Raw genomic sequence first — 13,785 nt, 5'->3', positions numbered from 1 at the left:
AGTACTAATCAGAAGCCATGAAACAGACTTAATAATAATTTAACTGCTAGGAGTACCTCACTCAAGACAACTAAAATTCTACAACCACAGGACACCTTTATACTAATTTACTCTGAAGCAAGAAAAAAAAAGTTACAATACTGCTTAAGCCGAGTTTCCAGAAGGATTCAGGACATCAGCATCCAACTTTCAAAACAATTTATCCAAATCCCTGTCAGATTAAGACTTCACTTGGCTGAAACAGATACTACTCAAACAAGAATATATATTTTTTAATCCTGTTACTTGCCACAACTTCCTCAGTTTTAACACTTGAGGAAAACACAAAGCCAAAACAGTGCATGAGTTTTGGTTTTCTTTTTCACATAGTGTTTTTATTCACCATCAAGTGTTTTTTTTCCCTCAGCCTGGACCCCTTAAAAATGAACAGTGTTTGTATGTGGTATATGTCACTGACTTCCAAAACCTCCAGGAAGCAGCTTAAGTAAAAATAATTAAAGAAAGTGTAGAGTAGTAAGCTTAGTTTTAGACTTGATAAAATTTTTTGTACAATATTTAGTTCTGGATCTTCATTACTTGATGTGGAAAACATATTTTAGCTTGCACGTTCAGCTCCCCCAGAATTTCCACGTTAGCAAGTGGGTCACATCACAAGCCTTTAAAAAGATTATTCTTTTGCTGGATGAAACATGACCTATAACCACGCTAAGTGTGCACTCTCACAGAAAAGCATACCATGACAAAGAGGAATCTCAGCTAAAATGCTTTTGGTTTCACATGCTTTACAAGTTCTTGGAGGTTTATTCCTCCCTCCCCACCACTACAAGAGCTGATACTAAACGAAGTTGGGTTAATTCTTAGTCCAACATTAAGAAACTATCAGCATACAACAAATTAGCCCTTTTTGATTAAAATCTAAGAGGCATGTGAAAGAAACGTGAGAATTCCAAAGAAGAATCACAGGAAACAACCTTACATGCTGCTACGGAATCCTTGCTCTCAGCTAAGGAGAGGACAACAAGATTTATGAGAAAGGACAGAAATTGAAGTGAAAAGTCCCCCATCTTGATTTTAGTACCTGAAAGCCCTGTGATCCTCCAGGCACAGCTGAGTGGGGTGGAACACTGGCAGGTATTAAAGCAGCAGAAGATACGAGGGGTGTTGAACCAGGTGCCTGAGGTACTGAAAGGAGAGAAAGGAATCCAGCATAGCAGAAAAAGTAGCTAAAAATAATTAAACTTGCTAGGCTCGCAATGGCCAAAATAACTAAACAGACTAAAAAACCAACCCTGCCTGGAGTCTTGCCAAAATTAAATCCAGTCAAAGAAGTAACAATAAGGTCAAGAAAAGAATGATCTTTCCTGGAAATTTCACCTGTAGCCGCAATTTCTGTTTGGATGTACTATTTTTATTCAGAGGTGCTTTGCAGTTGGCTAGCACAAAACATCATTTGGGCTTACTCTCAAAAGTGTTCAACTGGCATTACTATTTCATCATGGGAAGACAGCTCAAGCCCACTCCAGAACTGTCAGTCTTCTGATGCCTTTTGCTATTATTCCCATCATTTTCAGGCACAAGAATCTTCCTTTTGTTTACTCAGAAGCGCTTTATAGAACAGTCCTTTTTACTGTTGCACAAAGAACCACAAAGCACACATCCTAAAAGTTTTGGTGCCACCCCACGTACACACACTGACAGTGGTGACAGAGCAGCTCATGCATTATTTTGCAGCGTGGGTGCTCTTCCTCAAGCAGTAATGTGCGCACAAGGAGATCACAATGAAGACATGCTCCAAGGAGGTCAGTCTTTGTGCTTTAGGAACTAGTCTAGCTATGGAGTTCTGGGTCAGCAAGCCTCCTTAGAAACTATGTATCTTCAGTTCCCCAGCGGAATCCTCTCTTCACAGCCCTTGTACTTTAAGCCCACAAAGAAGTGAAATTTCTCTATACCAAAGCAAAGCTCACCAGCATATTACCTTGCGTTGACACTGCAGGCAGCACTGCATGAGCTGGCTGTGATGGTCTCATGGGAGACGAAGCCACTGGCTGCGCTGTCCCCCTCAGTGTATTTGGATCCTAAAAACATTTCTACATATTACAATGAACGCTAAAGAACTAGCAAACAGTTTGAACTCAAGACCGCTTGAGATTATGTATTATCCAATTAACCCTTCTGAACTATACAGGAAAACTGTAATTGTTAAATCATATTGCTAATCAGAAACAAAGTATATGTTCCCTGTACAAAGGGAAAGCTATTCACATTGTAGAAAGAGCACTGAAAAAAAAAAAAAATTCACATTTCTGTGATTGGTGAAGTACCTCTATTTCTGAGTCACTGGAGTCAAGCTGACTACCTGCTGTCCCAGCAAGGAAAGGCAGCATGGGCTGTCCCATTTTAGCCATCCGAGAAATTAGCTTTGCCTTTGCTACATCTGGATTCTGAAAGAGATGTTCACAGTTACATTTCATTTGTCCCTCAGCACAGGATTTTCAGACATTATAGAGACAGCTGTCAGGTTTAGACTCTTCTAAGTCACTGACTTAGCATTTAAACTCACCTATAAGTCTCGTTCTTTCATTTTTTCAATGACTGGGTGAAAAGCTCTGACTTTAGAGAGTACAAGATAACACTGTGGATTTGTTAATCTGGCTTACTATATATACACTCTCCTTCTGGGATGACATTGCTGTCATTACACAAAAAAGCATATCCCTGCACAAAACACAGTAACAAGAAAATGAGGTATAACAGGGTTTTCTGTCTGTCAAAAATGGCTTTTCTAAATTAAGGAAAGAAAAAGAGACTTTTTCCTCAACAGCCTTTTCTATCCTGAACTGCACACACAAGAACTCACTCCTGTATCTAAATAAACTTATGCTGAATATCTCGACTGGTCTTTGCTATCAATTTTAAATTTGTCTATTTATCTGAGAAGACAACTAGTCCTGTGAATATCCACATGGTCAAAGCAGCTTTGTATTTAAGAGTAGGAATTGGGACTCAGAACTGTCACTGAGCCTCTTCAGGCTCTGCCTCCATAAAAAGCTCTTATCTGCTGTTAGTAAGGTAAACCTTTGAGTGTTTTGCTTGCATGATCTTCACTTAATCTTCAGCAATACTGAATGCAAAGCTGAAATCAGTATTCTCACTTCCCTATGTAATGCTCCTAATTAGCTAAAAAACAACACTTACTGCCAATTGTTCACTGATTGAGTTTGACTTGGCCCGAACAGCTGGCTCCCTGAAAAGCCAAACAGGTGTGTGTTAATATTAGAGATTAACCGAGGTAAAATTCAGGATTCAATATTCTGCATTTCTAAATACTGGGAACAGTCAAATATAGTTCCCACTAGCAAAACATTTTCTTACAGCATGAAAATCTCTTTGCTTACTTTTGGAAGATTCTTTGCAACATTATATGTTGATTTCAGAACATTATTGGCAAGCTCCATGGCTGTGGAACAGCTGACTACAGAAAGGTAACCTTGTTGATTGCTGCAAGGATCATATTCTGTACAGTTGTGACCCAGCCTGATAAGCGACTTGTAGCAATAAAACAAGCACCTCAACTTCAAAGTAACTCTCTAAGAAGGATGACTGCCCTGTTCAGTTAATTTAAGAAATAAGTGTCAATGTAAAATTTACAATTAAGCAAATGGAAATTGGCCATGACTCAACACCAATTTATGATGATACTGCCAGCTGAGAAAGCTGTTGCAATAGTCCCCATACAACTTAATATTGCCAGATCTCAGTTATGCTGTAGAGCACTAACTTCTTTCACCTGTACCTGTTCTAATTTCTTTAGATCTGAAAGTCAACATTCAACGGAAAAACTTCCTGTGAGTCTAGAAAGCAATCATTCCTCTGCCACGTTGATGACACTAAGCAGGCACACATGAGGACCCATATTTGCCAAGCAGTGTGCATATGAAGCCTTGTGTAGGCTGCTCCTGAACACTACCATCTTTTAATGCAGCAGGTTGTTTTATCCATGTTCTTTCTTACCCTGGCTTTGGAGGTATCGTAGATGGAGGCAATAAAACAGGGTCTGCAGAGAAGCCATCTGAATTGGGTACTGGAGAAGGTGCAGGAGAATCCCTAGAACTAACGCTCTGTCCATCTGAACCAGAGCCTTCTTTTACCAGCTTCACCTAAAACAAAAAGCACATAACAAATTAGACATTTTTCTGGGTTCTGAAACAAGTTTTCAGCATCTTGTTTTACTTCTGACTGCTACTTCTTCACTTCAAGTAAAAACATACATACAGCTGGTTCAGAACTAGAGAAGCTGAGCCTTTATCCTCTCATTCCTCACAATCCAAGTATTTTGTTTTCTCAAGTGACTCACAAATAGGACAATGAAAAGGTCCCCCAAACCAGTTAGAACAACATGTCTTAGTAAAACAGCTTTGTGGAGTTTTTTTTTTTTTTTTTTTTTTTTTTTTTTTTTAAATATTAAGCTATGTATCCTCCTAAGGTATTTTGTTGCAACAGTTTGAGCTGTGGTTCTCATACCAAGGACAGGTTCTTCCCTTGCAGGCAGACAACGCCACTCAACAATAACAAAACAGATGTAAAAGAACTACTTGGGAGGAGACACTCACCCGCCTAACTTCTACCTCAAAAACTAATGTAGAGTCTGGAGGGACACGGCCAGCCACTCCCTGAGCTCCATAGGCCCAGGCAGGAGGAATGATGAGACACCTTCGTCCTCCTTTCTTCATCCCCATCATGCCTTCTTCCCAACCCTTTGGTTTTTAGGGACACAACAGAAGAGAAAGCACACAGTTTGACCAATGACACTACAATTTCTTGTAATTACACCGATTAAGACTGCTACAGGCACCTGTTATTAAAGATTCCAGAACCTACTTATTTTTAGTGATGCAGCATGGAAAACTTTTCTTATGATGAGTCATAATGACCAAATATAAATTGCAGTACTTTTTAAAATACTGCAATCTTAAATAAAGATGCCCTCCCAAGAGGTTCATAATGAAATTGGACGGATACAGCAATCTCTAGCATGAGGACTGCAGGCGTGCTATGTTATAGTATGGTTGCAGAACCCTAGCTGAAGTTTTACATATCATACTCAAGCAGCTATCACAGCTCGCACTGATGTACTGGAAAAAAGAACTGCATGTGTGCTGCATACAGAAATTTTGGAGCTGCAGGTGACTTGCAGGGCATGCTGTGGCAACTTCTCTTAGTATTCTGGGAGACAACAGTATTCTGACAAGTTCAAAGATCACTTCCTGATTGCTATGGTTAGATTCAGAAAGCACCCGTGGAAAATAGCTGTAGGGAAGGAGAGAAAGAAGTTAGAGCAATGCAAACTGTCAAGCAGGTGCCAGTGTTTAACAGGATGACTACTACAGCCAGACATTAATAAGAAGATGCACATAAAAAAACAGTACGGCTTCCAGGAAGGATTAATAGGTCAGATACAGATTATTCATGTAAAGGAAGTGCTCTGAACAACAGCATCTCTGATCTACAAACTGATTTTATGGAATAAACAACTCTTGAAAATAGTAAGCTTCCTTTTTACTGAACAGGAGAACTTCCTTCTAACACCATCACTGTGAGAGGGGCTTGACTATGCAGTGCAAATAAAGAAAAAAAATGTTTGAGTGTGTCACCAGTGCAGAGCATTTTCTATCAATTGGAACATGCAACAGAACATTATATATGAATCCTGAACAATGTCTTCAGTAATTCAAAGATCTAGGACTTCTGCAGTCTCAGTATAATGAAAGTGCTAAAAGTTCTACCTTGATGACCTTTCCAGATCCCAGCTTCAGCCGCAACAGCTTGTCCTTGTTGACATTTGAGTCAAAAACCTACAGAGTTGAAGAACAGAAACAGTCATATGGATTTCCCAGCAGTTTCAAGATCCTGAACATCACTTTATAACCATGGCAAAAAATTACAAACATTTCATAAACTCCTGCCATTTCTTACATAGTATTTCCCATTCCGCTCTCTTCCAAAATTAACCCCAAACAAACGTAAGACAGCATGGCTAGAGCTTCTAGTCCATCATACAGCAATTTCTTGAAGTGAACAATAGCTGGAGACTTGGACTTTAGAAGTGCTTTGAGCTTGATGGTCAGGACAGGACAGGTTCAAGTAAAATGCTACACAGCAAGCTTGCATCAGTAATAGCACAATGGATCCAGCCAAGCAGAAAACAACTGTCTGGCAGTTTTGCACATTAAACTACAATGTATGCAGTTGAACAACTCTTAAAAGGAGGTTACATGTAAACTCTGCTGTATGTACCACTGATATAAGGAAAGAGCATGCCAATTTTCAGTCAAGAAAATTTTATATATATATATATAAATATTATATATATATATATATATATATATATATATATATAAAAACAAAACAAAACACCCCAAACCCCACAAAACTCTCCCCAACAATGAAAAACAAACAACTGTTTTGTAACAAGACGACTCAACTGCAGATGAGTACAAATGTAAAACCCATCTTCATGCATTTCACTAAAAGTAAAACCCGCAGAGGTGTTTTAAAGGTAATGTTTTGAAACATTAAAGCCGATCTCATGGCTTTGTTTAATAACAAACTGGATGTGACACAGCTTTAGAAGATGTAAAGGCAATTTTCTTCTTTTCCTGTTGAGAGATGTATTTTGTGGCAGACAGGCCTACTGTTACCACCTCATCAAGCTGTTTCAAAGGAGCGTAACTAGCTTCATCGTCCCTGCTCACCATTTTGTTTAAAATTAATGTGCAAAAGTGCTTTGAAATTCAAAAGCATTTCCATCACCTCTTCCTGAACAGTAATAGACTCCTTTATTATTTCATAACTAATACATTTATTTCAGAGATGTTGCAAGTGACTGAGAAAATATTTGCAAGATCAGCACCAATACTGTGCTAAACCCCTCCCAGTGACCATGACACTCGCTCAGTATTAGGACGTAGCAGAAATGTTTTTACCTGTCCAATCCCGTTGTTCTGGAACAGCCAACCCGTATAGGCAATCTCTAGAGAGTCTCCTCCTTCTACTCCCTGCCCTTCTCCAAGCAGGAGATCCTGGTAGAGGACTGAATCAAACACCGGAGAGCTGTTGCATTTGGCAATGCATACCTGCAAAAGGATGGCCTATCAATGTCTTTGGCCACTAAACCAGTGACGAGTTCCACTGTGACTTATTACAGATCACATCATATCTGATGTATTCCTTACTATACTATCAAGCCCAGGTTATAGATGCACTTAAGAGATGTTCCATACTTCCCTGTACCGAATTTTGCTCAGCTATAAGCAGGAAATACCTTTTGCTTTACAGAGCCATTGGTCTTACAGTACTTTAGAATCTTTTCTTGGAAATACCATCGGAAGTAACAGGCTACCTGCCTCAAAGAGGCCTGTATCTACTGAACAAAACTCAGCCAGGCTCATGGGAAATCTGCCTCAACCACAGCAACGCAGATACTCCAAGCTGAACGCAAGGTATGGCTTGCTGGCTTAAGAAGTTACCTGTTTACTGAAATCCATTGCTGCCTTTTCTGACTCAAACATGATTGACCAGTTTTGTCTCTGATCATCATAGAACGTACTGTAATTGTTGGGCTGAACCTGTGAGAAAGGAAATCAGTCCTGTATTATATGCTAAAAGATGCATTCGATTAAAAAAAAAAAAATCTCAATCCAGAAGAAATTTAAAATAAGAGCTACTGAAATCAAGCAGAGGTAGAGGAAGAATACTGCTGTATTACTACCCAAGTTCAGAATACACAAGTCAGCCCTCACTCTTGTGCTCTACCCTGGAAGAATTATAACAACTCAAATACTAAGTTCTTCATAAATGCTGCAGCTTTCACAAGATGGTCCTTTAAAGCTAGGTTCTGAAATATTTACTGAGATTTTTGGATCATAAGAAACCTCCTCTTCGTAAGTGTTGATTAGATATGGACTTTCAGAATAAACAGGAGTCACACATTCCTCATTTCTAAAAATCCATTTCGTGACAAGTTGACTACATAACTCATTAATCTTTCCAAATGGGCTTGTGTAACTGCCAGAACCCTGCTCAGAAATTTGGACTGAAATGCTACTATTTCAGAGTAGAACTTCTATCTATCAAATCAGGAAATTTAATGTCGCCTGATTACAAGTACACCAATTTTCTACAAGACTGGCAGAAAAAGAAAAAAAAAAAAAAAAAAGAAAGGTCTTCCTGGAAGTTCCTGTTTTGGGAGTCACGACATTTTGAGCGGTTCTTATGGGCAGGAAAACGCTGAGCATCAGATTTCACATAGGAAATACTTCCTTGTCATCTTTCCCACCTGCTTGCTCAGTTGTAATCTCTCAGCCACTTAACTACAGAGTATGAGTGAGGAATTTTGTTCTGTTATTACCCATGATAGGAGTGCAAAAATCAAAACACTTCCTCAGCAATCTGGAGGTAATGATACACCTCCTACAGCGTAGAAACTTGCACTACGAGATCTACTGAGGAAGTGCCCTGCCAGAGGCATACGTAAGTCTCTTGTGCAATGCATATTAGGAGAACAGCACTCCCAGCCACCACGACATCTCTTGCTGCCTCAGTCAGGTGTTTGATCTCAAAGGCTACAATCTAAGACTTAAGAAAACATTTCAGAGTCAACGTTTGTTTGCTGTGAACAACACAATATTGGATGCTTAAAGACAAAGATTTTCTAATGCAGAGCCTTACCGTGAGCGTGAAGCCTGGATGGATCCTTGCAGTTGCGATCTGTTGCTGCCGACTGATGTAAAGGAGGATCCTGTACTGGATTCCACAAAGAATTGGACAGAGGAAGAGGACAAAGAGCAAAAACTCAAAACGTCTTCAACTCCAGTGTGCTTTAATCAAATTCTGAGTCTAATGCTGCAGTATTTATTTGCCAAATACACCATTTCAGCAGCATTTTTCACAGCAGAAAAGGTTAACACTGTACTTAACACAGTTTCGTAAGAGCTATTAAAAACACTTGAAAATATACAAGTTTTATTTAGCAGTGGGCATCAAGCAGTCCTTGAATATTCAAGCTACAGCATCCTGCTTACTGCAAAATAATCAATCAAGTACACCTTTTTGTCCAGTTATTGCACAAAAAGATAGTGCAATAACCTTTCATTAAATAAAACTCATACACATATGTACAGGAATAATACAATATAAAAGACTGAGTACTAGCAAGTTGGAGGGCGTTGGTTCCAAGTGTTAAACAACACAGCTGTAATATTGCATTAACATACATGGCTCTACCAGACCTCATCTGTCAAAATAAAGCTATTGCATTCTTTTATTCATCTGCAGCAATGGCTTCTTCACCCAAGACTGTCGGCTAGTGAACTGGCAGTAATCAGCCAACTGTTCACAGATGTACTAGGACTGCAACCTGCAGTACCACAAAGGCAGTTTGAGAAAGGCTAGCTCTGGCCTTGCTGATTTCCCTGCCTACACCACAGCTGAACACTTCTCAATTTAAAAAGATCAGTGACTCAGAAGTAGCTTACTGTCAGACTGTTCTTACCATAGCGGAAGTAACTTAGACAACATGAGTTAGGAATTAGAGGATAGGCAACACACCATAAATACCAACTGTCAAGAACAGATCAGAGTACACTTCTTCCTTTAAACACATCACTTTACTGGGTACCCCAGTGTCATGTTCTCAGAGGAGTACTTGGGAAGGAAGGATTGGGGAGGAGAGATATTTTTGGTACCAAAATAACAAAACTTAATCAAAGCACCTCCATACTATCTGAACAGAGTTTTAATGCATATTCATTTTCCCATGAACAGATTTGTGATCCAGTTGTCAAAGAGGTTCTGAATAAATAATAACTTCCACAAACATTACAAAAGGCATAACAGCTGATCCATTCCAAAACATTTCAGGCTTCAGCTTGAAGATATCTTACAAAAAAAAAAAAAAAAAAAAAAAAGTGATTGCAGGAATGAAAGATGTCACCAAGGCAAATGGAGTTCATGGTTTTAAGCCATAAATAAAACCAGGAGGGCAGGAAAGTATAAGCAGCAGTGGAACTAAGAACTCCAACATCAAAAGCAAAGGCATGCTGGTGAGCTCAGAGAAACACTGCCTCATACCAGCGTACTTTTGGCATGAAAACATTAAAGGAGTGAAGTGTTTCTCACCTCTTTGGTAGCATGGTTCCCCACTACAGCTGCTCCATACTTGCCTTGCTTCAAATATTGCCCATTTGTACTGGAAGACAAGTGAGATATTCAGCTGCAGAACCATCCCTGCCTCAGATTTCTCTCTGCTATTGCCGAGCTTTTCCTCTTAAGAGTTCAGGTCCATTTCCCCATGCCCAAAGTGTCAGGCAGCCTTCTTCAGCTTACAGAAACCACAGCTTTCTTGCTTGCCCACAGATTATAGGAGCACACACTGTGGAGTGAAAACTGCTCTTTTCATGGATCCAGGGCAAGTGAGTCTACATGACAGCAGCGTCAAATTGACATAGATTTTTGCTGCTCTCATTCTAGGCTCATCCTTTAGCTCTCCACAAGCGAGCATATGAGACATAAGCGCTTGACAGAGCTGCCCAGAAACAGTGCAAATGTCAGGCCAGCACCCCACTTATACATTTCCCTGCCATGCACAAGTCCAGGACTTCCTGTTCATTTGACAGCTGCATAATCCTGAACTGCAGCACAATAACCGAAGACTTTTTTGAGCAGCAAGTTGTGTTGACTTGCAGCATTTGCAGCATGCGGACGCATGTCTGTAAGAAATGGTCTCTTCCCACTCATCCAGAAATATCTTCCCCTTACGATCAAGTCTTACGACAGGCCTCCAGAGACCTAGACTGTAAAAGGTAATACAGGAAACTTACTGTACTTACTATCGATAAGCGTGAACTGCGGTGGCCATGAACACTGAGGGTGCTCCTGAAGCTGCTGGAGCCACGGGACCCTTCGGGGCTGGCTGACCTGCTGAAGAACAAGAAGTAGGAACACCTCTCAGTGATACAAAATTGTCGTATTTGCTAGCCAGTGCCGATGCCAGAAAGTCTTCCTTCCCCCAAGCACTGGAATAACTTTAGAAGAGGACCAAAAGCCCGAAGAGTGATGTTCTCCAAACAGCTACTGCTAATACAGCTGTTGCAAACCTGTGCTTGAATCAATCCACTTCTGGATGACAGAGGGAAGAAGAAAAGATACTGTGATTATTAGAATAATAGAACTAAGATTTCCTATTCTTGGATTATTTATTATTTACATAAACAAGACAGCAACATGAAGTACCATTAAGGTCTCCACTTCTGGTGAAGCCACAGAAACTTGCGATTGAAATGAAACCCTTAATCTACCTTGGACAGATATCATCTAACTTTGGTTTCTGATACAATCAGTGAAGAAACACATGGCCTGGCTCAAGCTTTAACTACACATATTCAAAATTACCAGAGTGGGGAGAGAGAAAACACCTCCTCCCCTCACAAAAAAGAAAAACCCGCAAACAAATCCATCACACTAATATTTAAACCTGAAGAAAGATGGGGGGAAAAAAATGTCAAGAAGTAAGGATGCTAGCTAACAGAAAAGGAAAAGAACAGTCAGGGAAAATGAAGATACCAGAGACAGAAGTAAAGGTTTATCTCCTTAGTGAGTGTTTCAGGGGAAGTTAGAAGAGCCACCTCCCCCCCCAAACCAGCATGGGGGAAGAAAAACAGTTAAGAGAGTCTATCAGAAATAAAAAACAAAACGAAATCCTTTGAGAGAATACAGTATAAGTTCTGACACATTAAATACCAAAGTCATAAAACAAAGCAGGCCCAAAGCAGATTTGTCTTTAGCAAAACTCCCCTGAAAAGCCAGCAAGTCTTTCCTAGACATTGAAGAAGGAAGCCTGCCATAGTCACTAAAGGTCACTGGAGTATCCAGGTGTAGAGAGAATATTAAAGGAAAATAATACCAGAAAAAAAAGAGAAAAAAATAAAGAATTATTTGCACTGCTGTTCATCATAAAGGCTGTCATTCTCCCAACAAGATACATGCTATAAAGTTTTTCCCCCTCCATGCTCAGGCCCAGTTACTTACCAGCTGCTGTTTGACCCTTTTTCGGCTGCTTTGGTGCAGTGTATTGGAAAAATTCATTTCCATGGCTTGAGACTGTTTGATCCAGTCCAAAGAGAGAGGCCAATCTGGCACTAGGAAGAGAGAAGAAGTCATTCAACTTATTTGACATAAGCTTTAAATATATAGAAGGCTGCTAATTATAAATTGCACCACAGTATGAAGTGTTTAGCAGCACTATAGAGAAAAGCAAATGGATGCACATTAAGCAGCTTTGTATCAATTAACCATGTAATTTTGAATAAACAGAATTTTTAGATAAAGAAGTTGCGGTAACTTGTACAACCATGTTTCATTTCCTCAAAACCTAGCTTAAGGAACAAACAAGGGCTGAAACTACACCAAAAAAAGTTACTATAAAGCATTTTAAAAGACTACATGTCAATGAAATACTTGTTTGTTCCAGTAGTGCAAAAAGACTGTGACAACAAAGAAGCTAGCATTCAGCACTAGAACTTCTCTTCTTGCAAGCAGCCAGGAAACATCCCCTCAAAGGGTGTATGGTTTAATACCGCAAATAGGTGGGTTAGTTCTGCAACATACATTGTTTGCAGTTTTACTGCTTTAAGCCCATTTAAACTCACCTACTCCTGGCATCAGGAGACAAGTAAATAATTCTGACTATGAAGCAAAATCCACAAAAGCACCACTATGGTTGGACTTATTACATTTTATGTGACATGCTTTCAAAAATAAGCACTTATTGAAAAAAAAAATAGTTCACAGGACTTGTTAAACAGAGGCTCCCTGAACAGGGTGGGGAGCAAGCACAGCTGAAGCTACAAGCGCCACTAGGAACCTTCAAACAGCAGAAAGTTACACAAGGCTAGAAAAACTGAACGTACTGTACACTGAAAATGGTATCGACCAAAATCGAAAGCAATGCTTAAACATACTTGAAGGAGTCATTGCTGTTTAGGAAAAAAAAAAATCCCACAATCTGACATTTTCAGGCTGGTGAAAGAAAGCAATGAGCCTTCTTTCACTCCCTCGCCTTACGGGAAGGGCCTGGGTGGGTCACAAGGCAGCCAAACGCGCAGCTATCCCGCTTCCCCTGTCACAGGGCTGTCACATGCCCAACTCCGACGAAAATACAGAAGTAGCCGCCGAGGCTGCTGGTACAACAGCCCCTTCCTGGGGGGAAGCCGAGGACCAAACGCCGCCTCCGGGCCCCCAGCTGCGGCAGCGGGGCGGGGCAGGAGGGCGCAGACCCCTCGCTAAGCGCGGCTGCTGGAGGACAAGCTCTGAGCCCGTCTTCTTTTTTAGAAATGGAAGATTTAGTGACGCTGTTTTACTCCCGGTGACGCCCCCGCTTCCCCGGGGCTGCAGCCCAGGCCCTGGGCTCCCGGCCGCAGGCGCTGCCCCCACCCGGGGCCCCGCTCCCCCCCCGGCCCGGGCCGCCCTCAGGGCACCGGGCCGCGGCCTGCCCGCGTCCCCTCCCCCCCCGCGGCATCCCGGGGACCGGGCCGGCTGCTCACCCGCTGGCGGGGGACAGGAAGTCCGCGTCGTCCTCCTCCGCCGCCCCGAACATCCTCCCGGTTGCGGCCCCCGCCCCAGAGCCGCCACAGCCCCCGCGCTGTCGCAAAAGCGTTGCCCGGCAGCGGCGCGCTTTCCGGCCACGACGGGGCTGGCGGCGCTCCCGCCTGCCGCAGGGAGGCGGGGCTA

At 41.3% G+C, this 13,785-nt stretch overlaps 1 protein-coding gene across 1 annotated transcript in view; it reads right to left on the bottom strand.

The window, feature by feature from the left end:
* Nucleotides 1-13,773, bottom strand: part of FKBP15 (FKBP prolyl isomerase family member 15) — a 28,975-nt gene extending 15,202 nt beyond the window's left edge. Inside the window, exons 1-14 of the mRNA XM_026113816.2 lie at nt 13,599-13,773; nt 12,085-12,194; nt 10,887-10,977; nt 10,177-10,246; nt 8,728-8,802; nt 7,527-7,625; nt 6,984-7,133; nt 5,784-5,852; nt 4,611-4,754; nt 4,012-4,157; nt 3,196-3,244; nt 2,322-2,441; nt 1,976-2,075; nt 1,079-1,182 (exon numbers count right to left, since the gene is read on the bottom strand). Coding sequence (XP_025969601.2) covers nt 1,079-1,182; nt 1,976-2,075; nt 2,322-2,441; nt 3,196-3,244; nt 4,012-4,157; nt 4,611-4,754; nt 5,784-5,852; nt 6,984-7,133; nt 7,527-7,625; nt 8,728-8,802; nt 10,177-10,246; nt 10,887-10,977; nt 12,085-12,194; nt 13,599-13,651 — 1,380 coding nt within the window. The 5' untranslated portion in view covers nt 13,652-13,773. The remainder of the gene's footprint in view (nt 1-1,078; nt 1,183-1,975; nt 2,076-2,321; nt 2,442-3,195; nt 3,245-4,011; nt 4,158-4,610; nt 4,755-5,783; nt 5,853-6,983; nt 7,134-7,526; nt 7,626-8,727; nt 8,803-10,176; nt 10,247-10,886; nt 10,978-12,084; nt 12,195-13,598) is intronic.
* Nucleotides 13,774-13,785: the final 12 nt, after the last annotated feature.

The sequence above is a fragment of the Dromaius novaehollandiae genome, chromosome 20 (genome assembly GCF_036370855.1).
Source record: "Dromaius novaehollandiae isolate bDroNov1 chromosome 20, bDroNov1.hap1, whole genome shotgun sequence".
In the NCBI taxonomy this organism is placed as follows: domain Eukaryota; kingdom Metazoa; phylum Chordata; class Aves; order Casuariiformes; family Dromaiidae; genus Dromaius; species Dromaius novaehollandiae.
Note: the sequence above shows the minus strand (reverse complement) of the source record. Positions and strands in the feature narration are given on the sequence as shown.